Below are 26,119 nucleotides of genomic sequence, written 5' to 3'. Positions count from 1 at the left end.
CCACACCCCACACCCACACCCACACCCACACCCCCCCCCCCCCCCCCCCCCCCCCCCCCCCCCCCCCCCCCCCCCCCCCCCCCCCCCCCCCCCCCCCCCACACACCACACCCACACACCCACACAACCACAACCACACCCACACCCACACCCACACCCACACCCACACCCACACCCACACCACACCCACACTATCACTATCACTATCATCATCACCATCACCATCATCATCACCATCACACCCACACCCACTACCACTATCACTACCACCATCACTATCACTATCACTATCACCATAACCATAACCATCACTAACCCTATCACTACCACCATCACCATCACCATCATCACCATCATCACCATCACCATCACAATCACTATCACTATCACCATCACTACCACCATCACTACCACCATCACTACTACCATCACCATCACTACCATCACCATCACCATCACCATCACGAGAAGTACACACTTACTTACCCTATCTCTAACCCTACTATCAGCCCTACCTCGCTGTCTAACCCTACCTCTCCAACTCCAACCCCACTGCCCTAACTTACCCTACCTGCTCCTCCACTGCCTACGCTCTCCACCTGCCATCCCTCACATCTCATCACTTCCACTTATCCTACCATCTACCATCTACCTCTACAACATACCTAACATAATATGTAAACATCCAAACGTAAACAATCATATGTAAACATCCAAACGTAAACAATCAAATGTAAACAATCATATGTAAACATCCAAATGTAAACAATCACACCTAACATCATATCCTAGCACTACTCCCCATCCCACCTCTAACCACATCTAGCTACCTCACCACATATCAACACCTACCATGCCTTCTTCTTCTCCTTGATAGCTCTCCATACGCCTACGGATGCTAAAAATAAACTACTCCCATCCTACTCATCTTACCCAACTCCCTTCTGCCACACTGCCGCACTGCTCCTCATCCTCATCCTCACCTCTCACTCAGTTGCCATGGTTACCACTATACATCACCATACATCACCATACACGGCACTTACCTCAGCGCTTCACACCCTGTGCCATTTACCCATAAAACCCACTTTTATTCCCATTTTAGTGTTTATAATGTATTCTACGGACCCAAATATCATATATATGCACTTATCTGCATCTAATATAACGTATTTTGCCAAATTCTGTCTACTCATTATATACATATATTTATCACAATCTCAAAAAATCACCCATTAAATCACCCAAACATAAATATTTTCTCATGATTTACATCGATTCATAGCCACATATTATCCTTCTGCTATATTGTTCTTACCTAAGAAGTACGACTAATTTATAATAATAAATAATAATGCGTCAAATAATCTTATGTTAACAAATACACGTACTACTACCACTTCAATATTCAAAGCCACCATTTAGTTATGTAGACGTTTTTCATAAGAGTATAAGTTATTCACACCACCTTCCACTTGAGCAGATGCCGTTCTGAATTCAAATCTGACTTTGCCTCTTTGCACATTCTCCTTCAATAGAGTTAGCGTCTTGCAACCAATGTCCTGACACGAATGTTGCAGCCCGTTGTACAAATACGGAATAAACTTCTTAATGGATCCTTTGTCAACCACTGCACCCGCCACACCTTGCGCAACCAAAACGCTGTCGCTTTCAGAAAAGTAACGAGAGGTCGAGGCATTGCCCTTGCTACCGGTCTTTTGCATCGCATCAATGGAACCCATCCCACGATACACCTTTAATCGTTCACCATCTTGATAGAAATAATCACCGGGCGATTCGGTAGCACCAGCCAACATACCACCCATCATAACAGTAGACGACCCAAGCGCCAAGGCCTTCATGATATGGCCGATGTTTTGAACACCACCGTCAGCCATACATGGAACACCGAACTGGTTGGCAAATTCACACACGTTGTAGACGGCTGTACCTTGTGGCCTACCACAAGCCATAACTTCTTGAGTGATACAAATAGAGCCAGTTCCCATACCGATTCTCAGACCATCCGCACCGGCAGCAACCAAATTGGCAGCTTGTTCCCTGGTGACAACGTTACCAGCGATGACTTCCAACCCTGGGAAACTCTCTTTCACCCATTCGAGCATGTTCAACTGGAAAATCGAGTTGCCTTGCGATGAATCTAAGATAACCACGTCCAAGCCAGCTTCCACCAACAGGCCTAGTCTCTCCCTATCAGAGTCCATAGTGCCTACAGAAGCGCCGCATAGCAATTGCTTGCTGCTGCCAGACTTGGAAGCTAACGGGAAGTTTTCGTTCTTCTTCAAGTCAGTCCTGGAAAGCATGGACACCAAATGACCCCTGTCGTCAACAATCAACAGCTTACCCTTTTTGGTTTTCTTTAAAACTTCATTACCCTCAGACAAGGTAATACCCTGTAAACCGGTAACAGGGTTCTTGGTCATGACATCCTGAACGAGTAAAGAGTCGTCCTCAACGAATTGTATATCACGAGAAGTGATGACACCCACCAACTTCGCATTTCTCTTGCCATCTTCCGTCACAGGGAAGCCTGCAAACCCATACTTCTCCTTCATGCTCTTAGCTTCACCAACCGTGGTCGTTGGAGAAATCACTACAGGGTTGTCAATAAACCCATTTTCATAGTTCTTGACTCTTCTGACCATGGCAGCTTGCTCCTCGGGAGCGCAGTTATGGTGAATGAAACCAATACCACCCGACAGAGCCATGAAGATGGCCATCTCTGATTCGGTAACAGTGTCCATTGGAGAGGAAACGAAAGGGGTCTTCAAATTGATATTCCTGGTCAACTTAGTCTCCAGGCTAACCTCAGAGGACGGGAAGTCGACCAAGCCTGGCAAGACCAAAAAATCGTTATAAGTCAACCCACCTCTGGTCTTGGAGTCCATCAGTTCCTGGACTGACAAACCATCCAGTCGAGGCATCCTCTTGGCAACTTCCGAAGCAGTCGTGTACTCTCTAATAGCAGCCATTGTTTTTTACGTGTTTTCAGAGTTATCAATTGCAGCAATGATACTTAATGCGTTGATGACAGTAAAAGAGTCTTTTAGAGTTTACGTACATAAATAATAAGAGAAGAAAAAAGTTCCCAGTACGCCAGCTAAAATACACAGGCCCATAAAACTGAGAAAGTCCACCAAGATTCTCCGCCTAAATGCTCAGCAGAAAGTTTTCAGAAAAAGTTTTTCACTAAACGTCAAATGGGAAAACAGTGCACTATTTATACTTTTTTTCTCTTGCTCTTTCTCGTTATTTTTCAGGAAAAGAAAACGGCCCGGCCCGCCCGCGCGACTCACAATCCATCGCTGAAAACAAACCCAAATTTCAATAAGGAAACGGAGATTAATCACTAGTAGACAGACAGTTATTGAAGAAATAGGCCGGATTCGTGACTGCACCTATAGACCAGCTATGGTCATAATAGTGTCACAGAAGGTGTCCGATCCATCGCTTGCAGTAGGACATGACTCTTTGCTCTCTCGATCGGACGCGGTCTTGGTATGAGCGGCCGAGATACATACATTTCAGGCTGTGATGTGCATGTGAGTTAGGTTTAATTCTCTTTGGCTTCTCTCACGTTCGCTGAGCTTGGAACTATTGTAACAGCAAATATTACATTATCTCGATCAAGCTATTATTACACCCTGTTGTAACGTTGCTACGGCCTTCGTTAAATAGACTTAATTGCATCTGTTCGCGAGGGTTAGTGCCTCTTGTGTATCCGTAGATTTGGCGCTAGTGTAACACGCTTTTCGTGATTAATGCATTGCTCGAGCCATATTCCTGGGTCAGCGTATCCAACAGCTTCTCGGTCTCGAAAGTGGATGTAGAGCCCTTCAATAAGAAAAAGTATGGCGAATATAAATGAGTTTGGGCAAGAAGTCGGTGCAGACGTCGATGGCTGGACAACCAGGGTCTTCCCACAAGAAGTCGTCTTGAAAGGCAACCACTGTAGACTGGAACCGCTTGACAAGGAAAAGCACGGATTGCAGCTCTTTAGTGCGTATGCTAAAGCGGGTCAACGCTTGTGGACATATTTGCCTGTCGGTCCGTTCAACAACGTCGACGAATACCTACAGTTCATCGATGAACTTAATGAAACTGAAGACACCGTGCCTTACGCAATTATTCATGAAAGGACTGGCTGTGCCGTTGGTACACTTTGCCTCATAAGGATCGATGAAGCCAATGGTTCGCTTGAAGTTGGATATGTAGTTTTTTCACCGGAGTTACAGAAGACAGTAATCGCTACTGAGGCCCAATTCCTTTTGATGAAATATGTGTTTGACGTTTTACAGTACAGGAGATACGAGTGGAAGTGCGATAGTCTAAATGGGCCATCCAGGAGGGCGGCGATGCGCCTGGGGTTCAAGCACGAGGGAACCTTTCGGCAAGTGGTCGTGTACAAGGGTCGGACTCGAGACACCCAGTGGTTCTCAATAATCGACAAAGAATGGATGAACATCCGTAAAGCATTCGAGCAATGGTTAGACGGGGAAAACTTTGAGGATGGTAGACAGAAGAGAGGATTGGCTACAATAAGAGAAGGCTTGTAAAAAGACTGATCGATTATATGCAAGGGATGTATAGATAGCACTATTCGGTTATCAAATTTATAGATTACAATGTATTTCACAGACATGTGTATCCGCGACTTCCTCTTCCACAACGAGGAACCAAGTTGCAATCATGCTCTCGTTTAAACCGGAATGACAGTAGAGGACAAAAACCCTCCTTCGAACATGCCACACCAACTCCAAAGTTGATACTGACATTGTTTTTGGCTCCCAACATCATGGAACGTAGCGCCTGCATTACCTGTCATTCAGAGTGCTATTCGTACCTCTTCTTCCCTCTTCTTCCATCTTCTACCTAGTGGATACATACGATATCTGACGGGGCACCGCGATCATTCTCAAAGAACCAGATATGAATGTTGCATTGCTATGACTGACTCGCACAGACCCTGATCTACCTACCAACCTTAATTGTGAGTGACACATAAACTGCGAATGACTCCGCGCCGAGACTTTGAAAAAAGAACAAGCCCTTTCATGTGGAAATATACATTCATTACCAGCTTCAATATTCTTCGATTTGGATGCCAGTCCTTCTATACGTATATATATATGCACAGTCTCACTCTGCTTAGAAGTGGAGCGCACAACAGAATATTACACTGCAGCAGAAAAGAATGTCGTCTCGAGGCTCATTGTACTCCGGCTAATGGTATATGCACAGCATTTGTCAGGCAGGTTTATAATATTAATATACATTTACATATAATAAACTGTTTTCATGGCAGAAAAAAAAAGCTTTTTTTTTTTTTTCGTTACTCAATGTCTATAGAATTTCGTTCGTAAAGGCGTCTGTCTCTATTTGGCGACAGTGTAGATACCATCCTTAGATAGAGCCTTGGAGATAGCTGGCTTTAATCTGGTGGAGTACCATGGCACACCAGTGATCATTCTGGTCACTTGGTCTGGGGCAATACCGGTCAACATGGTGGTGAAATCACCGTAGTTGAAGACAGCTTCAGCAACTTCGACTGGGTATGTTTCAGTTGGGTGGGCGGCTTGGAACAAGTAATATTGGGCCAAATGAGCTCTGATATCGGAGACGTAGACACCCAACTCAACCAGGTTGACTCTTTCGTCGGATTGAGCTAGAGTGGTGGTGGCGGAGGCACCGGCAGCAATGGCAGCGACACCAGCGGCAATTGAAGTTAATTTGACCATTGTGTTTGTTTTGTTTCTTAGTGGTGATATGGACTTACATATGAGTAAGGTAAGGACGGAATATTCACAGATAGGTGACCATAGCAGCCCTATTTATACAAATTCCTTCACCAGCTGGTGCTGCCCAAACGAACCACTGACTGACACTCTTTTCTCACCTCAAGATCCTACATATCTCATCTAGCGCACCTTCTCCGCCGTAACTATAGAAATGCATTTCTTCTTGAACGACTCACGCATTCTTCATAGACTCGTATATCAATGTCTATTTACGGTACCTGTGTGTGTATTCGTATGCGCGCAATCCGAGATCGACGCTATAGGGGTGCCCAGGTTAGAGAATATCTGAACTTGGTTGGACCCTCGTTCAGAAGCTTATTGTCTAAGCCAGGCTCCGTATGTTTGCACTAAACGATTCCACGGAAAATAGGTCCCATACTGTTCCTTTTCCCCAGCTAAAATGAAATAGGAATCATCTGTTGATCTCGTATATTTCTAGGGTCTACGGCTCGGCGTATTGGCATGTACTTCAGTATGCCAATGCTGGAATCCTTCATACTCTAATCATAACTCAACAAGTCTATACGTCTTCCTATCACAAACATATACCTGCTCAAGAGGCCACGCGCATGAAAAGAGAACGATTGGGCAGAAGTACTCGCCATTTGGCCACACGAAACAGTAACACGATCTTGCATCTGCTCTGAATAGTGCGCCATATATAGGCACTTGACCCATAAATAGAAACGTGTATGTTCAAGCCAACATCAATCTTGCTAACCCTTGAGTACCTGACTTTGTTCCATCCAAGAAAACTACTACACTATCAAATCACCTGCTGAATAAATGAGCGGATTGAACGGGACAAGTTGCTATTTCAACGGTAGAGCAGCAGCCTCCAAAGAGTCAAAGCATTGCAAGTTACTGTTGCTCATTTAGATGCTGCATTCGTCAACTTTGAGCCTACTTCCTTCTGAAACAGAACCCGAATCCGGTGAAGGTTGCTAGGAGGGCCAGCGGAGTCGCCAAGGTTTTTTTCGAGGCGGTTAGGCCTGTGTCATGTAAGGAAATTACTTCTTACTCTTTGGTGAGATTTATTACCTTCATCACAGCCCAATTCCAGGAAGGCATGCTCTAGCAGGATGAAGATTATTTGCAACCTCAAGGATGAGAAAGCTGCTAACGGTTGCTAGCCCAAAAAAGAATTGATTCTATTTCATTCGTTTCACTTTCTATCTTCTTTTCTTTTAAAGTGAACCCCTCTGATAAGTAGAAACTAATTGCACGTTCGTTCTTGTCATAAACTGATAAACTCAGTCTCATTTTTTCTGCCTTTACAGTATTAATTAGTTTTCTGCCAATGCCACAGCTGCGCCATTGTTTTTTAACAAAAATGCCAGCAATATAGCTTTCCATTAATCCCAAAAAGCCAACGATCTCATTTCCTACACAGTAAGTAAATAAAGTTGCCTTTGGTAGAGTACTTCTGACAAATTCATAGTTTCTTTCCCAGTACTCTTTTGGAATAAAGTGATGCGCATCAATATTTGCTTGAAGCCAAATATCTAGAATAGCAACTAGTTCTTCTGACGTTACATTAGTTATTTGTTTTATCATTCTTCTGTTTTTCTTTGGGTTTTCGTTAAGGATCAGGACAATAAAGAAGTAACAATTATTTACGAGACACTGTTTTGCCTTATTCACTTTTCTTTACCACGGCGGGGTGTAGAAAATTAAAACGTACTGAACAGAAAGTATTATTTCATAGAAATTTCCAGCAAATATATAACAGATTTAATTTTTACATCAGCCCACAGAAGCAACTATTGAAGTTTAGGCAGTATAGAAGCAAAAGCTAGAAAGTAAAGAAATCCAAAGCGTAAATTTAAAGCTCTATGGTAATGCAATAAAGAAAAATGATTTCCGGTTATCTGCTAGTAACGCTGTTCTAAACACTAATACTACCAATGAGTCATCTTGATAAGCATATCTAAAGATTTGGGTGGTACTCCCATTAGTGTTTGATCAGTTAATAAGACCTATTTCATTATCTCTTTAGGTTTTTTTGCGAGTTGACAAGATATACATCAAAAAAAAAAAACACTGAATGAGCGAAGGGAAGCTAGCTCTAATTATTAAATCCAAGTCCTTTTCGAGAATATCGATTTGTTGAGGGATCCCATAGTTCACACTGTGCTCTTAAGTTCTAGATAATTTTTGAGCTGATGATTTTATTTAATATCAACTTTATTCAATTAAATTTTTCTACCGAAGCGGGAGGCCTTGCTTGATGTAAAGTTAGCTTCAATATATAATTAACATGCACGTTTCGATATGCGGTTTTCTCACTAGGATACAACCTGTTTATAAAAATTTCACTTGAATGCTTTGCTAGTGTTTCCAAAAATTGACATTGAGTTGATAATTTGAATTGTGTAACGCGAACTTTTCGTTTTTATTAGCGTCCACACTGATACCTATTAATCAAAAACAACTAGGAATTGTTTCCGTGAATAATCCAAAATGTTATGAATCATCATTGGCCTCGAACCCGAACCTACGTAGTTTTCTTCGGCCATTTTGCAAGCAGCCTCTCCCGTTACTTTTACACGCCTTTCATCATTTGGGGTTGATTCAAAAACTCTTTATTATGAAAAATCACACTCCCAGTCGTTCATTTTATTTCACAAATTTAATACTGTCATGAGATTAGTAGACCCACACTCCTCATACTTATTTGTCATTTTAATAGTAAGTTTCACATCAGTTCGGTCCTGTTAAAATGGGATTAACTCAGACTTATTTGCTTCTGTTAAGCTTCAGTATACAGATGAGAAATTCTCATGTTGATCTTGGGAAAAAAAGTGTGAGTTTCAAGCAGTTAAAAGGAATTGATTAGGATTACAATGCCGAGGTTTTAAAGTTGACGAAACCTCCAGTTGGGCAAACTGATTAGTGGCTCAATGATGCATGCCTCATAAAATACTTGACTCCAATTATGTAATTTTATTGAGTTAATGATAAGAGCATTTATGGTTTATTGTGCCATGGAAAATATTCGGTGTCAGTGTTGGAAAAAACAGATGGTTTGGAAGACAAAGTTCATGAAATAGTCATTTAAAAGCTTATCCATGAAGATCCCATCTTCAAGATCTTTCATGGTGCCTCCATAATCTGAACAGCTAGTAATGGACTATTCATGAGAACATGTAGAATGGTTATGTGTGATGTGATTCTCTGTAGTTTTTTCAGGCGCCTCTAGAGTAATTTTGGAAGTAGTTTTTCTAGTTGAGGAAAGTTTTAGTAATTTCACGAAAGTTGCTAATATGTGATTGACCTCGAGAGTTCGCGTTGTGCTACCAATTTTCCTACTTTCCAATATCGAAATACTTGTAGCCAAGACATTTGAATAGATAGGGGTAGTGTGAACTGGAAATTATTTGATCAGTGGACTCTTTTATTGATCCAAGGAGAGTCTTAAGTTCCACGATAGTATGTTCGCAGACTACGTAAAGCTAGTTTTGTTCTGGAGATGAAGCGTATTTTAAGGACCGATAAAGTCAAAGTAAAAACATCTAGGCGCTAGTTATATGCAACTATATTCTGACTCTGCTAAAGAAACTTGAGTTCACAATTTTACTGGGAAGACTGTCTTCCCGCTTATTCAATTGTTTCTTATATATCTCCAACTGTCTAAAACGTATATTCTTTTCAGTCATCTTTTCGTCTCTCGTGGTGATGTCTTGATTTATTGGCCCAAATATATTAGATGGCATAGATTCTTCAATATTTGTAAGATCCACCAATACTTTTATACATACTGCAGAATTTATTCCATACCAACTATTTCTTTTAATGTCATTAAATAGGAACTCGTCAATATTATACAGATCGTGTAAGTTTTGAGATAGTGTGATGCTATCTTCCTCAAGGCGTAAGGTGGAAGTCTACCCAAAATCGGACTTAAAAAATAACCTGCAATATAACAGCCCCAGTGTATTCGCCTTCGCACATCTTTCGTATCAAATAGATATCCCTTATGGATATCATTAGATGAATCTATATTATATGACACTGAGCTATGCATTCACTGGCTAGGATCTCGCCCAAAATCCTAGAGCAAACCACATTCTAAATATCACACAAAGAACGAACGTTGTGAATCATATAGATCACAGTCAAAGAATAATTTCGGAAATCGATAAAAAAATAAAAACTCACAGTTCTGTCCAAAATAACTTGGGCTTATTCGTGATAGCAAAAATTTGATCTTTGCCTTTAATGTTGTCACTTGGTTTGCGTTGAGCATTTACTATAAACACTCGTTGGTCCAAGTATCGTTGAATAATTATCTTTAATTGCTACCATTTTACATTTGAACTCGTTGAACAAATGGGAATATGCCAACGCCTGTTGATGGTCCACCCGTAAATTGTTTCCATGTAATTCATAACGTTGTTACGCACCTCTGCTGAAATTGTTAGAGATTCTTTTAGTAGTCTTACGAAACATTCTAGATCTCGTTACCTTGGTTCCATATGGTGAATCTTGTAAATAGAAATGCGTTCAGTTCTCCAATTCCCCATGGGGTATATGTAGTCCATTTCTTTCTTTCTGCAGTTTAAATTTTTGCTTTTTAATTCACTGTTGACCTGAGAGAAGTTAGTGATATGAAATATCACTATATAATCTTGCTTTGATTAAAAATACCTTTCTTTTCGGCAATTGAAGTAGAATTATTTTTTTGCATAGTACGGTGGGTTTATTTTCTCTGCTTTCTTTATACGCATGATCGATCTTCGTATCATTTACTAACTAAAATTTAACAAATTTTTTAGCGTTTATTGGTTTATTTGTTTATTTGTTTATTTGTTTATTTGTTTACCTACAGTTTGTATTCCATCTTTTTCTTGTTCTAGCTCAGCATTGTATGCTTTATATACCTCGACATTAATGGTCTATCAATCTTGGTAGAAAATAACTCAGAAATAACAGCACTTTCCTCAAAATTGTGTGAAAATACATACGATTCGACAAAGAATCAGCTCATTTTCGCGAACTCTTATGCTAAATGTCAGTCATTATTTATTTGGTTTTTCTAGATCAAATATACTGCAGGATATTGCGCTTTTCGATTATGGGACTTTTAGCTGAAATTAGATCTGATAACAAAGAATCCGCAATTTAACTTAAAAACATATATGTATGTTTATAGATTAATAAATTTCTCCTCACAAAATTTGAAAGGAATCTCTTCGTTGTATTGTAATCTAGAGGCTTCGGCATGCACGTTACTTATATCAAAGAACTTAGCTTGCAACAATGGATCAAGAAAGTTAATTGCATGATGGTTTTTGGGATTGCAATTTCAACTATGTAAGGTGTAAAGGTCAAATCTCCGACTAATACAGGTCGTCTCATCTTGTAAAAGTTAATTGAAAGAAGGTAGAAAGATGTGTTGCACGTTATAGTTGAAAGAAAGATAGCTTTTACAGATTTCTTGAAAAAGCAAATAAAAAGAGAGTGGTAGCTTCACAAACAGACACGTACTGTTGACTCTCAAATAAAGGCAAAGAAATTCTATTATTTCTTGTTGAAACAGAATAGGCGCCTTGGCACGAAGTCAAGCTCAACTTCTTAAGAGGATTCTCGCAGTATTTTTCCCCTTCAAAGACAAAATCAAATAATATAGGGAAACGAATCTTTGGTTAATTGAAATGCAACACCATTTCTCTTTACTTTTTTAACTTGGTAATTACAATTTCAGATAGTAATGGAGCCAGTCCTTCAGAATAGCAAAAAAAAGAATTAGGATATTAAAAGAAAACACATTATTTCAGGAGTAAATGGAGATTCGTGCTCCTAAGTTGCTAGATTTTCTCTCAAGGTGTTTCTTCTGTTGACGGCAAATTACAAAACGTAAGTACTCAAAAATGAATTCAGGCTATAAACTAACAATATATGCTTTCTATGTGACGCCTGGCACAATTCCATCGAATCACGAAGTCGAAGAACTCAGAAGAATTGAAAAATTTATCCAGAAATTTCATATTTGTTTAAATTTGTATAAGTTACCTATGTTAATCAAAATGGATAATCAAATATCGTTGATTGTATATTAAAGAAGAAAGTCTGAGATTGAGTTTGCCTTCATTTAAGATTCTTGGGGTGTCATGGGGTATATTTCTTTGGTTGATCGAAAGATTCAACCCATCATTGACTGAAACTTCTTAAGATGCATTGGCAGCTTCTCTCATCTTCCTTTAGTGTAAGCCATGTGTGCAAATTTGAAGCAAATTGACAAAATTCAATGCCTGTCTCCGGTGCTAGTGGCTGCTACGAATCGTAATCATGGTGGGGAACTTGAATATATGGAAGAAATACTAGCCTAAGGTATAGTAAATTCACCCTATTTAATGTTCTAAAAACACAACGTGAAAAAATCAGATCAGAAAAGGGAGTAGAAGCTATCAGAATCAAAGGTAACTATGATGAAGTGATATAAAGTGCTTTTGGGTTTTGCAGTAGTCTTCCGTCAAAATGTCAACTTATTCAAGATTTTCCATTTGGAGGGTATGATTACAATCTTATACGGATTTCTTATGGTTATGATACCTTGTGTAGCAATAATCCGTTCGATCCTGCCGTAAAATTTATCCTTCGTGGGGCTAATTGTTTTGATCAAGGAGTAATAAAATACCGTAGGTCATGTAAGTCTTACACGAAAATCTTTCTGGTTAAACCAGATACTGCTTACGCCCACGATAGGTCTCTAGTAATACAAAAGGTCTCATCGGATTCTGGAACATCTAGAACAATCATTGATGGTTTGAATTGTTCAATGGTTTCAAGAACTGATCTTCTATATTACGGGAAGGTTCTAATTATTCCGGTCTAGCTTCTGATGAAAATACACATTAAGTCGAAATTGGATGATAAAGGTTTGTTGTTGTCTACGGAAACATATAGATCATCAAGGAATCTTTGATTGAGAGTTTTGCTGCACGGTTTATGTCTCGTTTTGAATAATATGATATTTCAGCACTTTATGCGCAAAAATATATGTACATCTTCTACTTTGTAGTTTTAACATGATCCGGTTAGTTATTTTATGGTTATAAGAGTGGTAATATCCTTCTCAACTCTTGTTTTGTGCTTATTCATCTAATGTGGATTTATCTTTCTCATCTATTGACTATATATTGTCTTGATAGTACTAAGATAAATTAGTGATATTAATGTACTTCTTGAAGTTTTCACTTTGCTGAGCAAGATTATTAAAGCCGACTGTATTACATAATATTATACAAGATATTCTCTTTCTTAAAATGTCAATTGAAGTGATATGTAGGCGATAAATAAAATTATATGAGTATAATTCTTCTTATAATATTTTTTGCACGATGTAACTACTAGTGATATTTGGTCTACATTTTGGTATTCTTATCCGTTTATCAAGGTGCTTAGCGCCTTAAGTACTTGGAAGAACTATAGCTTTGTCTCGATGGATATTAGTAGTGGAGTCTATGCTAGCCCATAGTGCACAGGCTCTTTCGTTACGAACGTAACTACATTATTGTTAACCATCAGTACTTATATTGTCCCATCCCTATTATGGTTTTCTTTTTATTGCTATCCTTTAGCCGCCCATTAAGATCGCATGTCATATTGATATTTTTTTCTCTATTGAATAGATTCGAACTAGAAAAAATATTTCTAGAATAAAGCTCAAACTGACAAAGGCTGCTTTCCAAATACTACATTCAGAAAGACAATCATGCCAAATCAAAATTAGTTGGCACAGAATAGGGCGATGAGAGATTATTTCTATGTACAACCTACCAGCCTAGATGCAATGATATCCTTGATGCGGCGTCATCACTAGTGCATTCGATATGATTAATCTATTACAATTTCGGGCGCAAATAGTACAAATTACACGTTCGACTGTCCAGAAAGAATGCCGCAGCTAAATTGAACCCATTTATTGACGCATAAACATTGATTTACCGCAGACATTTCTACTTAGGTCTATACAAGCGTTATCCAATAGCTGAGAAAGGCCGTAATACGCTTATCTACTTCAAGAATTGAAGAAAAAGAAACAATCATATTTGCAAAGGAGTCATAGAAATTTCTTCCGTAAGACGTTCAAATCCTAACTCAAGGTCTCTTTTCAGATCCTCGAGTTCTTCTAGACCCACTTGGATTCTTAGTGCGAAACCGTTATGAGACCATGGCGCAGCTTTCCTTTGTGTAGGTGGATTCACTGGTGTAATTAAGGAATCATAACCTCCCCATGAGTATCCTAGTTCGAAAACTTTCATATTATCTACCATGTTTTCCAGTCCAGATCTTGTGAACCCATCTTTAAGAACAATGGAAAATAGGCCCGAAGAACCTTTGTAATCCCGAACCCAGTATTCATGGCCAGGACAGTCTTCAAATGCAGGGTGAAGGACTTTTTCAACCTCATCTCGCTTCTTGAACCAAGCAGCTAAATCCAGGGCTTTTCTTTCCGCTTCTTTCAATCGCAAATGCAAAGTACGCATTCCTCGTAATGCTAATAAACAATCATCGGCACCTGGTAACATTGCCATTGCATCGTAAGTTGACCGCAATAACGGCCAACATTCTTCATTTGCAGAAACCAGGCCAAGAAGAAGATCGGAATGACCACCTAGATATTTTGTCCCAGCTTCTAGCGAGATATCAATACCATGTCCATGAGCATCAAAAAAGAGCGGTGTAGCCCATGTGTTGTCTAGAATTGTCTTTATTCCATGCTTTTTTGCGACGGAGACCAAGGCAGGAATATTTTGGATTTCCATTGTTCCAGAACCTGGACTTTCGAGGAATATTACGGTTGTGTTTGGCTTAACTAGTTTTTCTATATCTTCGCCTATTGATGGGTCATAGTACTCCGTTTCAATACCAAACTTAGCCAATAGACCGTCACATAGCATACGTGTTGGAAAGTAAACACTGTCAGTAATCAGGATATGATCACCAGCTTTCGAAAGGGTCAACAACGCCAGAGAGATAGACCCAAGACCAGAAGGAGACAAAACTGTTCCAGCACTACCGGTTAAATGCGTCCAGGCATCTTCTAAGTTTGCAATGGTTGGAGAACCCGCTGTACCGTAAAAAAATCTTCCTTTCCTTTGCTCGAGATCTTCAAGTGTCTTATGAATGATGGTTGACCCCTTATACAATGCTGGGTTAACAAATCCACATTGTTCATCTGGGTTGCGTCCAATAACAGACAGTTGCGTACTTATACCGAAATCTGACAACTCTGTAGAATCAATCATTACAGCAAGTATTGAGTTATCGCTAGAATCCTATGGCTGTAGTGTCAAAAACAACTAGGCATTTTACTTTTTATTTCACCACCATTCAAATACTCCCCTTTTTATATGTCTTTTACTTTCATGAACAAATTCGTAAGTCTGATGAGCAAATTGATGCCTTCATTGTTAGGCGTGTTACGGCATCATAATATTGAGTTGATTGTACGGATATTGAACGCCGAAGACAGCATTCAAAAAATACAGTCAAAACAAACGACAAGATACTATCGCAAAGTTTTGTTATCAATTTAGGTGTGAACGGAAGGAATTGGAATCTAACTTGTATTTCATAGCTTATTATCATTGTTGTATTTTTATCTAAAATATGTATTAGTATATACACATAAACTGCTACTTTTATGTAGAAAAGTAGGGTGCCTTATGCGATCGTGAATTCAGAGTTAATGCTGCATAATTTTCTTGGGTTACATTACTGAAACATTATCGAAACGTTAATGAAAACGACTCATATCGTACTTTCGTATCAGCATGTTTACCATTGCGAATAATGTATGATTGTACGATGTAATGAAAATTGAAGAAATTCCTTATCGTACAATCTCAACCTGCTTTTTTTGCTAAGGTATTCTTTTCTTTTAAGCGGAGGATTATCTTAACCACAAGCAGTTTTCCCAGCTAGAAAAAGGGCCTATTTGGGTTCACGTCAAGGTTGCGCTTGGAACAGTGAATTTTGAAAGTTCAGATGAAATGGACATTCTAATTGCATTGTAAGTCTTTCCAAGTAGTAGAGGTTTCGGTTCTTCTCAACTAAAAAGTACTTTCCATTAACGTAATCAAGCTACAGGCAACATTTTGGAGGGCGGTGGCTGTGTAGTATAGTAATACTTGCACCTATCTTGAACCTGTTAAGCTAACTGTCGATAAGTAATTTACGGAACGTTCGAAGCTTCACTCATATGATGGCTTCTGGATATACAGTCGCCAGTTACAAGAATATCGCTGGAAGGCACGCTATATGTTTTGGTCCGCCTGATGAAGTTTTAGTTACTAATTTGGTGGTGAGGTTGTGACTCAACAATTATTAGCAATAAAATTTTATGCTAGCCTCTCTACCGGCATCAGAAGACTCGATTAGTACTTTGTTTGCCTGTTTAGACGCATCGCCGTCCTAGAAATGCACTAACACATTCCTGCTTCAGTTGAAAAGTGAGAATAATACTTTACATACACCTTTAACATCATATCTTTTACACAACATAAAAGTGTTCTTTCTCAGCTGACTTGTGCACAACCGTACCTCCCGCGCCATATGGAAATTGGCACTACGTGGTTTCTCAGTATATTGTATAACCTCAGCACAATCTTCGCTTAAAAACTGGTTTTCCATTAATGGATTATTAATGCGCATTTTCCAAGAATTTCTGGTTGATGATAATAAGGAGTTATTTAACCTACCTAGGGGTTTTTAACCTACCAGCATCCTCTTAATATCTTGTCTGTCCTTGCTTCTAGATGACGCTTCTTTTTCTCGTTGTTTCTCTTCTTCTTTCGAGTTAGATTAGATGGATTTGCCGGCAGCCAAGATGCTGAAGGTGATGATAGCGTACGGCACAAGTAGTCTTCATATGAGGTTTTTGCGGAATATGCTAAAACTGTATACCTCAGTAATTTTTATTCAAGCCAAAGTACAGTGAAAGATAAAAAATAGAGGTAATTAGCTACGCGCCAGTAATTCGATACAGCTGAAAAAAGATCTTAATAATGATGCGGTTAATGCTACGGATGAATTTACCATTGTGTAAAATATGAAGAAAGATCAAAAGTTAGTATTCTGCTAAACATAACGTTACATTTTCTCTTCTTTGTCGCCATATTAATGTTATCGATGATGTGTAGGATGAAGTTTTGAAATGACTGCTGAAGATAAGAAGGCAGCTGTCCTGTCACATGTGACTAAGGACACCAATATTGATTTCAGTATACTTACTGGCAATGAAATGCAAGGGGTGGCTATACTTTAGTGGTTGTGCATATGTTCCAAATGCTAATTTATGCACAATATTTTTTTTTTTCAAACTAAGTTTACAGAGTTATAGAAAGCGAAATTTTGAGAATGCGAAAGTCTAGCGAGCGTGTCTGACTTTTCTGAATTGAAATGGTACTCGATACATTGTTAAACGACAGATTTAATTGGGCATTCTGCCACTTCTATCAGAAGGTGCTTGAGATACATCTTATTCACAGAATTAAATATGGTTTACTGGTTCAGTGCCAAACCATGGTTATTCAATTTCCCCACTCGTCTAGACATCTTTTTCATCATTATATGACAAATAATATCAGAAGAAACCTGCTGATTAACGCTGTTCGTTTCCGTTTACTTTTCTTACATAAGACATGAAGATAAAAATAAAACTGCGGCGCGACGCCGAATGGAAGTATGTAGTATCTAGTATTTTCAACTCTATCTTACTTTCAGTTACAAATATATTGCATAATTCCGTGTGGTGGCTAGCCCGTATAATTCACATAATGGATACGTGGCTATCTAGAAGAGTAAAGAATTTCAAATGGTACTGGGTACGCTTTCTCTGAACGAAAACTGCAGCATACTAGTACAGAGGCGCTGAGGCTTCTGGGTAGGACAAAACCCGCTTTGTTTTAGGGGGAATAGTACGGTCTTCGCTCACTGTTTCTTGCTCAGCGGCTCATATATTATGAAAGTTCTATAGAAAATATCTTAACTTTTCAGCGGTGATCTACTTGTTCTTCGTTGTTTGTTTTACTCGTTCTTGTTTACTTTATCATCCTGTTTCTCTTCTCCATAACTCCTATCTTTTACTGCCCTTCTTTTTAGCTACTTTTTGAAGAGCGCATTAAGAATATTACAATAGAAATATGAGGCTAGCGGGATGCATGAATTTACTGCATAGTGCGTACGAAAGTCAAAAAGATTATCAGTCACTGCAATAACGTGTCATTCTGCAATATAAAATAATTAGCCATAACAAAAAATCGATTCAGTTTTCTGTATTCTTATAATAAATAACTAAAAATACTAGTAACTGTATCGCATAACCGTCTATATATCTATCTACCTTACTATTACGCCCCGAAAAACTAGAACTATTTTTTTATGTTTCTGTGCCGCAAATGAAAAAATGTTTGACTCAAGACAAGATGAGGTTTTTTTTCGCGTTACTAAAAATAATTTTGTATGCATTAAACCCTACACATGACGTGTGGAGAAAAGATACAGTACGTCGAGTTCGGTTTGCGTGCTTTATTCGATGCACCATTCAGTGCTCGTTACGACTTCACATGTATAATTCCTTACAACCTCGGAACATCTTCAGCGGCGCTTTTAGGAAACAGAGCCCCATGTTACAAGAGAATGGAGTGGGGGTGGGGTGATTATCTGGGTCATGGAATGCAGCCAAGAAAGTCAAAACTTACCCATCAATTACTGTAATTCCCTCTTTAGAAAAGAAGCTGAATATTTACCCACGAGGCTTAATCGTCGAAAGTATAACAAATACAGCGGCAGAGGTAAGTAGTCAAGGAATATTCTCCTTGCCGCTAGGAATATCTCGAACTTTTTGATTTTACCCCGCATTATCTAAACCCCGGAATTTTTTATTGAAAATAATCCATTGCCCGGTAGAAAATAACCGGAAGAAATGGAGACTTAGACACTTTTAAGGGGTAAGCGTTCCTGTCGTTTAATCAGTAGCTACTGGTTGCCCCCGGCCAGATCTCAATGTAGCCGTGACGTGTGGGTCTCAGGAATAATTTCAGTGCCCCTTTGTTTTTCCGCGTTGTGTGAGCTTTTTATGCCCCTGAACCCCACTATTCGGCCCCTGGTAAAACTCCCACATAAGTGCTTCGTTGAAAGAAAAGAGATAATGAAATATCAGGCTGGAGCAACCAAAGGAAAAATACTGGTTGCAAAAAACAAACCGAAGAGAAATAGAAGACCTAAGAACTCCATACTCTTTTTAGGGGGTTTAGTGAAAAAGTTTTCTCGCCCCCCGGATTTTGGTAACTTAGGTGCGCTCAGAAGAGTAGTAACAAGGGCACAACGAACACGGTCCCTCGACTTCCTTGTTTTTGCTCCTTTTTCTTGAAAGATTCATATTTTATATATAAGCAATCTAATTCTTTTTCTTTCCAACAATTTAGTATTCCTTCGCTTATTATTCATCACTTGCTCTTATCCCAGCAAAAAGAATAAAGAAAAAACAAGAAACAGTAGTGGCTTGCATTACTCAATTAGAATATCTTTACTTTTATTTTACAACCTCACCCAGACTACTCAAATAACACATACATAAAAACAAAATGGTTCATTTAGGTCCAAAGAAACCACAAGCTAGAAAGGGTTCCATGGCTGACGTTCCCAAGGAACTGATGGATGAGATTCATGAACTGGAAGACATGTTTACTGCCGACAGCGAAACCTTAAGAAAAGTGGTTAAACACTTCATCGATGAATTGAATAAAGGTTTGACCAAGAAGGGTGGTAACATCCCAATGATTCCAGGTTGGGTCATGGAATTCCCAACAGGTAAGGAGTCTGGGGACTATTTGGCTATTGATTTGGGTGGTACCAACTTGAGAGTCGTGCTGGTCAAATTGAGTGGTAATCACACCTTTGACACCACACAATCCAAATATAAACTGCCACATGACATGAGAACCACGAAGCATCAGGAGGAGTTGTGGTCATTCATTGCTGACTCTTTGAAAGACTTTATGGTTGAACAAGAATTACTAAACACTAAGGAAACCTTGCCACTAGGTTTCACTTTCTCATATCCCGCTTCTCAGAATAAAATTAACGAAGGTATTTTGCAAAGATGGACCAAGGGTTTCGACATTCCAAACGTTGAAGGCCATGATGTTGTCCCATTGCTACAAAAAGAAATATCCAAGAGGGAATTACCAATTCAAATTGTAGCATTAATTAATGATACTGTTGGTACTCTGGTTGCCTCCTACTACACTGACCCAGAAACTAAGATGGGTGTGATTTTTGGTACTGGTGTTAACGGTGCCTTTTATGATGTTGTTTCTGATATCGAGAAGTTGGAAGGTAAACTAGCGGACGACATTCCAAAGGAATCTCCAATGGCTATCAATTGTGAATATGGTTCCTTCGATAACGAACACTTGGTCTTGCCAAGAACAAAGTACGATGTTGCTGTTGACGAACAATCTCCAAGACCAGGCCAACAAGCCTTTGAGAAAATGACCTCTGGTTACTACTTGGGTGAATTGCTACGTTTAGTGTTGGTTGAATTGAACGAAAAGGGTCTGATGTTGAAGGGTCAAGATTTAACCAAATTGAAGCAACCATACATCATGGACACTTCTTACCCAGCAAGAATTGAAGACGATCCATTTGAAAACTTGGAAGACACAGATGACATCTTCCAAAAGGACTTTGGTATCAAGACTACCTTACCAGAACGTAAATTGATCAGAAGACTTTGTGAATTGATTGGTACCAGGGCTGCTAGATTGGCTGTTTGTGGTATCGCTGCTATTTGCCAAAAGAGAGGCTACAAGACTGGTCACATTGCTGCCGATGGTTCTGTGTACAACTTGTACCCAGGCTTCAAAGCGGCTGCAGCCAAGGGTCTAAGAGATATCTATGGGTGGACTGGTGATGCCAACGAAGACCCGATCAAGATCGTTCCAGCTGAAGATGGTTCCGGTGCAGGTGCTGCCGTTATTGCCGCATTGTCCGAAAGAAGAATTGCCGAAGGTAAGTCTCTTGGTATCATTGGCGCCTAATGAAAAAAAATGTAACGAAATATGAATGTGTTTTTCCTTCCCTTATTATTATTCTTATGAGTGATGCCCTCCTTATGTTTTTTTTGGTCTAGATATGTGTAAAAATAGCTGCATATAGATATAGATATATATATGTACAGTTCTGGCTTATAAACATTGTTAGATTATTATTAATATCACCGCTTTCTCGCTTTATATTTCGAGGAATCTCAGAGAAGTATTGATTTTTTAGTAATATGTGCATATATATGTATATAAATTACACGATGTTTTCGATACTTATAGCATAATCCATTGCTTTTTCGATAATGTTTGTTTTTGGGTCTTCTTCATGCATCGTTTCGTCTTCGTAATCGGCTGTCTCCTTTGATTGATTATTGAAGTAAACTTTCGAGTTAGCAATGGCCCAGTTCCTTTCTAACGCAAATTTTTCGGTTTCTTTTTCGTTGTTGAAGAAGAGAAGTGCTTTTATGTTAGACAGAGGGAGGAAATCATAGGACAGTTCGGTATTCTTCGCAATTTCGTCTCTTATAGCCGATTTCAGAATATCGGTAAAAGAGTCGAATTCTGCAATATTTTGAGAGCCAGATTGCAAAAGATCCCACGCCTTTTGGTACGAGCCTTCCATAAGCCATCTGTCCAGCTTGATCGGATAAGACAAAAGCGAATCGTCTTCCAAGTTTTTGATATGTTTATCTAGAAACTGCAATTCTGAGTGAAACTTGGTTGTGTTATTCCGAGACAATAAATTCAACAAATACAGGCTTATCAGCTTTGACTTCTTGTCAGATTCGGATAATGTATGGCTGCTGCTGAAGTAGTAAGGTTTCAATTGGTTAAAATAATTCTCAAATCCGTCAAAATCAAATGTCTGGATGCTGGCAAGGGCACCCACTTCGAGAATCCTTTTAGTGATAGTCAAATCATTCAAGTAGATATCATTCTGAATGGACAAGTCTGGTATTAAAAGGTTATTCTTGATAAGCTCGATCTTAATCGGGGGCAACAGTTTCTCACATGCGGCATAATCGCCCTGTTCGAAGGCTATGCTTAACGACTTGGTCAATTCGGCTAACGAAGGCATTTTGGTAGATTATATATGACTTGAATGGACTATCTTTCTAGGCATTTTAGAGCGTTCCCTAGAACAGTGAGCTTTAACCATAACGGTGGCAAATAAGCGTAGTATTGAAATTTGATGACAGGGTAAGTAAGAAAACGAAAGAAAAAGGGTTACGAGACGTATTAGGCTAGGTTAATAGAAGAAAACAGGGGAATTCCAGAGCCTGTATAGGTTGATAATTAGGGTTTCTGTATACTATAAGATGTGCATAAGTCATAACTATTGTTGCTCCTTAGACTGTCGCTATTATGTGAACGCGCTAAACGTGCGTTAGAATCGTATGCTATTTAGGTATAGGCCCAGCAGGGTTCTGCAATAGTCTTGTTGGTTTATAAGAGTGCCTTGAGTTCAGTTTTATTTTTCATTCTTTTTCTTTTCTTTGGTACTGTAAAGATTCGTCATCATCTCTCCATCTATATTAACATGCATATCCCTCATAGCAATCAGACCAAAGAAATCGTTTCTCTTACACAGCCGAAGTGCTTCTAGTGCTCTTTATATTACATGAAGTTGTTACCCGCTCTGCGGTTTTGCTTTTTCTCAGTAACAGCCAGCGAAAAACTAGAAAATCTGGTTGTTGACACCTCAAGAACAAGGGCAGTTGGCCCAGCGTCAAAAGTGGATCATACAAACGCCTACAGCTGCATCAGAAGGAATAAGACAATGGTTGTGTTGGCTGCTTCTATTACTACTCGTCAGGGAAAACCCCTTCTATCGAGACAATTTAAAGATCTGTCCAAAGATCGGGTCCTAGAGTTGTTGTCCAACTTCCAGAACCTCGTTACCGAGATCTCGTCAGATCACACGTTTGTTGAGGATAAGCACGTGCGCTACGTGTATAGACCCTTCGACAACTATTACATTATCCTTATCACAAACCGCCAATCTAACATCATCAAGGATTTGTCCACGTTGAATCTGTTTTCGCAGACAATCAACTCCTATTTGTCTAGTTTCCAAGATCAGGAGATTTTTCACAATGCCTTTGAGATTTTGTCTTCATTCGATGAAATTGTGTCGATGGGTGGGTACAAAGAAAACTTGTCTTTTACCCAGGTGCAAACATACTTATCTATGGAATCGCACGAAGAAAGGATCCAAGAAATTATTGAGCGTAACAAAGAAATTGAAGCTACTGAGGAAAGGAAGCGTCGTGCCAAGGAAATCGCCAGGAAGGAGCACGAAAGAAAACACGGGTTTGCGTCTCCAAACGGCGATTACGATGGTGCGAACAGGTTTATGGCCAGCAAAGATCCAAACGTCACGAACGCCATCAACAGTTACTACTCCCATGCTTCTCCTGCTGCGCAACAATCTTATCTACAAAGTTCCCACGCCGCTGTTGCTGAGGTGGCGCCGATAGTCTCTCCAATGGCTACATCTCATCGTACAGGACCTTCCTCCACTGGCGGTATGAAGTTGGGTGGTAGCGCCGGAAGAAGATCGGGTGCCGTACCACGTCCAAGCGCAATATCTTCTACCACCTCTGGCACACCTCCTCCGGAGGAGGATGTTCCGGAGAACAATGGTATCTTGATATCCATTAAGGAAGTAATAAATGCGGAGTTTTCCAGAGACGGTACCATCCATTCTTCGGAATTGAAAGGTGTCTTGGAACTAAGAATTAATGACCATGACTTGTCCCACTCAAACCTAAAGCTAGCAGACTCTATTGATGTTCGCGACAAATCCTTTCAATTTAAGACCCATCCAAATATAGATAAACAGGCGTTCCTATCCAGTAAATTGATTTCCCTACGTGATAAGTCCAAGGCTTTCCCAGCCAACGACCAAAGTCTGGGTGTTCTAAGATGGCGTAAAATTGCTCCCGCAGAGGATGACTCATTGGTTCCATTAACTCTAACTACTTGGGTCTCCCCCTCCGAATCACAACAAGGCTTCGATGTCATCATCGAATACGAGAGCGTCTTGGAATCAGAACTTGCTGATGTGGTCTTTACCATTCCAGTGTTCCCTCAGGAACCAGTTGACATAAATACGGATTCTTCCACGTGCCCCGATGCTGAAGTTGTCAACATGGACCAAGAAACGGGAACTTCCATTAAGATTAGTAAAATCGGTGCCAACGAAGCAGGTGCACTAGCATTCACTATAGAAGCTCCATACGAAGACGCTCTGTACCCAATGACTGTTTCCTTTCAAGAATCCACCAGAGACAAATCTGCCAAGAGCTTCACCGGTATGGCCATCCATTCTGTTGTAATGGCCAACGATCATGATCAAGAGTTCCCTTACGACGTCATTGCCTCCTTGAAGTCTGACGAATACCTTGTCCAATAGTACGTTATCTTCACATATAAAATACCTAACTTATATACACAAGAATAAATAAATAAAAACTGAGAAATTTCTTTGTACTTTGATGCCATATATGCTATTTTCTGTATTATAATTATGTTATGCATTCATTTATTGGTTACCCGTTTGTTGTTTTCATTGAAAGCACATCTTAGCTTTTTGGTTTAGAATTTGCCACCTTAAATATGAACATATGGGAAGAAGTACAACTTAATAGAAGAAGAGGATAGGTAGCAGAGATCACACATCATCTACTAATATCAACATAGCCAGCGTAAATGAATCACGATCCTTTTAGTTGGGGCAGGCCCGCAGATTCCACCTATGGAGCTTACAATACACAAATTGCCAACGCAGGCGTATCTCCCATGGCTAACACACAGCAACCAATAGTTACAGGTACTTCCGTTATATCGATGAAATATGACAATGGGGTTATTATTGCAGCAGATAACTTAGGATCTTATGGATCTCTTCTAAGATTCAATGGCGTGGAAAGGCTTATCCCTGTGGGTCAGAACACCGTTGTGGGTATATCAGGTGACATTTCTGATATGCAACACATTGAGAGGCTGTTAGAGGATCTCGTTACTGAAAATGCGTACGATAATCCTTTGGCTGATTCTGAAGAAGCACTCGAGCCCAGCTATATCTTCGAATATCTAGCTACCGTTATGTACCAACGAAGATCTAAGATGAATCCACTTTGGAATGCCATTATTGTTGCAGGTGTACAATCTAACGGTGACCAATTCTTAAGATATGTCAACCTTCTAGGCGTTACGTACTCGTCTCCCACTTTGGCCACAGGATTTGGTGCACACATGGCCAACCCACTATTAAGAAAAGTTGTAGATCGAGAATCCGATATCCCGAAGACCACCGTACAAACTGCAGAAGAAGCAATCATAAATGCGATGAGAGTTCTTTATTATAGGGATGCCCGCTCTTCCAGAAGCTTCTCGTTGGCCATCATTGACAAAAACACAGGTCTAACTTTCAAGAAGAACTTGCAAGTCGAAAATATGAAATGGGAGTTTGCGAAGGATATCAAAGGCTACGGTACTCAAAAAGTTTAAAAGTGCCCATTTTTTCCTTTCCTCCATCCTCATTTTTTATTTCAATTCATAATATCACCACTCTTTTCTACTTCTACGTACCTACTTACTTACATAGATATAATGGTATGTGTAAAGAAAGACCATAAATCAACGAAAAAAAATTAGAATATTACTGCATCTATCGTTCACCATGCGCCACCGCTATTTATGCTTTCCACTTCGTTCTCGTTGATGGGCTTATACTGGAACCTGGTAGGTAGCTCGAAAATGGAAGCAAGTTCACCTTTACCCAATGGTCTGTCAACGAACGCGGAGGTTTTCGAAGGGCTGAAGCTAGCGCTAGTACCATGCTTTATTGGCACTACGCGAAATGGCTTATAGTTTTCCATGAACTTATTTGCAGGAATACATTCTTTGCTGCCAGGTAACATTCCGTTCGTAGCGCATGGATGAATAATGCTCTCAGCAGCATGTTTCACTAACGGATGCCTCGTGCCGACAAATTTGATCATCGGCTCATAAGCACTCTTTGCTAATCTTATAGGCGTAGCAATCATCTTCTCCTTTTCCTCTACTTTTATTTTGCTTCTATTATCGGTTAAAAACCTGGGGAAGTACTCCTTAATGGTTTGCTTTAAAGAATTCAATGCGGCTAAAGGTGAAAAAACTTCAAAGATTACTAAAAACTATAATCTGGCTAAAAGTCTAGTCTCCACTATTCTTTTCCTTGTTCTTTTGTTGATGC

The 26,119-nt window shown here is 39.6% G+C and overlaps 9 protein-coding genes across 9 annotated transcripts; 4 read left to right on the top strand and 5 right to left on the bottom strand.

Annotated features, from left to right (window-relative positions):
* Nucleotides 1–1,420: 1,420 nt before the first annotated feature.
* On the bottom strand, nt 1,421–2,992 carry SMKI07G3220 (uncharacterized protein; the record flags this gene model as incomplete). The annotated part of the gene is made up of 1 exon (XM_056222796.1): nt 1,421–2,992. The coding sequence occupies one exon, from the start codon at nt 2,990–2,992 to the stop codon at nt 1,421–1,423; it is 1,572 nt and encodes a 523-aa protein (XP_056082452.1).
* An 879-nt stretch (nt 2,993–3,871) lies between these two features.
* Nucleotides 3,872–4,576, top strand: SMKI07G3210 (GNAT family N-acetyltransferase; the record flags this gene model as incomplete). The annotated part of the gene is made up of 1 exon (XM_056222795.1): nt 3,872–4,576. The coding sequence occupies one exon, from the start codon at nt 3,872–3,874 to the stop codon at nt 4,574–4,576; it is 705 nt and encodes a 234-aa protein (XP_056082451.1).
* An 819-nt stretch (nt 4,577–5,395) lies between these two features.
* On the bottom strand, nt 5,396–5,758 carry SMKI07G3200 (SRP1/TIP1 family protein; the record flags this gene model as incomplete). The annotated part of the gene is made up of 1 exon (XM_056222794.1): nt 5,396–5,758. One exon carries the CDS (start codon nt 5,756–5,758, stop codon nt 5,396–5,398), a length of 363 nt encoding a protein of 120 aa, XP_056082450.1.
* An 8,108-nt stretch (nt 5,759–13,866) lies between these two features.
* On the bottom strand, nt 13,867–15,072 carry IRC7 (cysteine-S-conjugate beta-lyase IRC7; the record flags this gene model as incomplete). The annotated part of the gene is made up of 1 exon (XM_056222793.1): nt 13,867–15,072. One exon carries the CDS (start codon nt 15,070–15,072, stop codon nt 13,867–13,869), a length of 1,206 nt encoding a protein of 401 aa, XP_056082449.1.
* Nucleotides 15,073–19,413: 4,341 nt separating this feature from the next.
* Nucleotides 19,414–20,871, top strand: HXK1 (hexokinase 1; the record flags this gene model as incomplete). Its single annotated transcript, XM_056222792.1, has 1 exon — nt 19,414–20,871. The coding sequence occupies one exon, from the start codon at nt 19,414–19,416 to the stop codon at nt 20,869–20,871; it is 1,458 nt and encodes a 485-aa protein (XP_056082448.1).
* A 259-nt stretch (nt 20,872–21,130) lies between these two features.
* Nucleotides 21,131–21,955, bottom strand: RPN12 (proteasome regulatory particle lid subunit RPN12; the record flags this gene model as incomplete). The annotated part of the gene is made up of 1 exon (XM_056222791.1): nt 21,131–21,955. The coding sequence occupies one exon, from the start codon at nt 21,953–21,955 to the stop codon at nt 21,131–21,133; it is 825 nt and encodes a 274-aa protein (XP_056082447.1).
* Nucleotides 21,956–22,657: 702 nt separating this feature from the next.
* RET2 (coatomer subunit delta) lies at nt 22,658–24,295 on the top strand (the record flags this gene model as incomplete). The annotated part of the gene is made up of 1 exon (XM_056222790.1): nt 22,658–24,295. The coding sequence occupies one exon, from the start codon at nt 22,658–22,660 to the stop codon at nt 24,293–24,295; it is 1,638 nt and encodes a 545-aa protein (XP_056082446.1).
* Nucleotides 24,296–24,591: 296 nt separating this feature from the next.
* On the top strand, nt 24,592–25,392 carry PRE4 (proteasome core particle subunit beta 7; the record flags this gene model as incomplete). Its single annotated transcript, XM_056222789.1, has 1 exon — nt 24,592–25,392. One exon carries the CDS (start codon nt 24,592–24,594, stop codon nt 25,390–25,392), a length of 801 nt encoding a protein of 266 aa, XP_056082445.1.
* A 167-nt stretch (nt 25,393–25,559) lies between these two features.
* On the bottom strand, nt 25,560–25,931 carry KGD4 (alpha-ketoglutarate dehydrogenase subunit KGD4; the record flags this gene model as incomplete). Its single annotated transcript, XM_056222788.1, has 1 exon — nt 25,560–25,931. The coding sequence occupies one exon, from the start codon at nt 25,929–25,931 to the stop codon at nt 25,560–25,562; it is 372 nt and encodes a 123-aa protein (XP_056082444.1).
* Between the last annotated feature and the right edge of the window lie 188 nt (nt 25,932–26,119).

Source organism: Saccharomyces mikatae, assembly GCF_947241705.1.
Source record: "Saccharomyces mikatae IFO 1815 strain IFO1815 genome assembly, chromosome: 7".
In the NCBI taxonomy this organism is placed as follows: Eukaryota; Fungi; Ascomycota; class Saccharomycetes; order Saccharomycetales; family Saccharomycetaceae; genus Saccharomyces; species Saccharomyces mikatae.
Note: the sequence above shows the minus strand (reverse complement) of the source record. Positions and strands in the feature narration are given on the sequence as shown.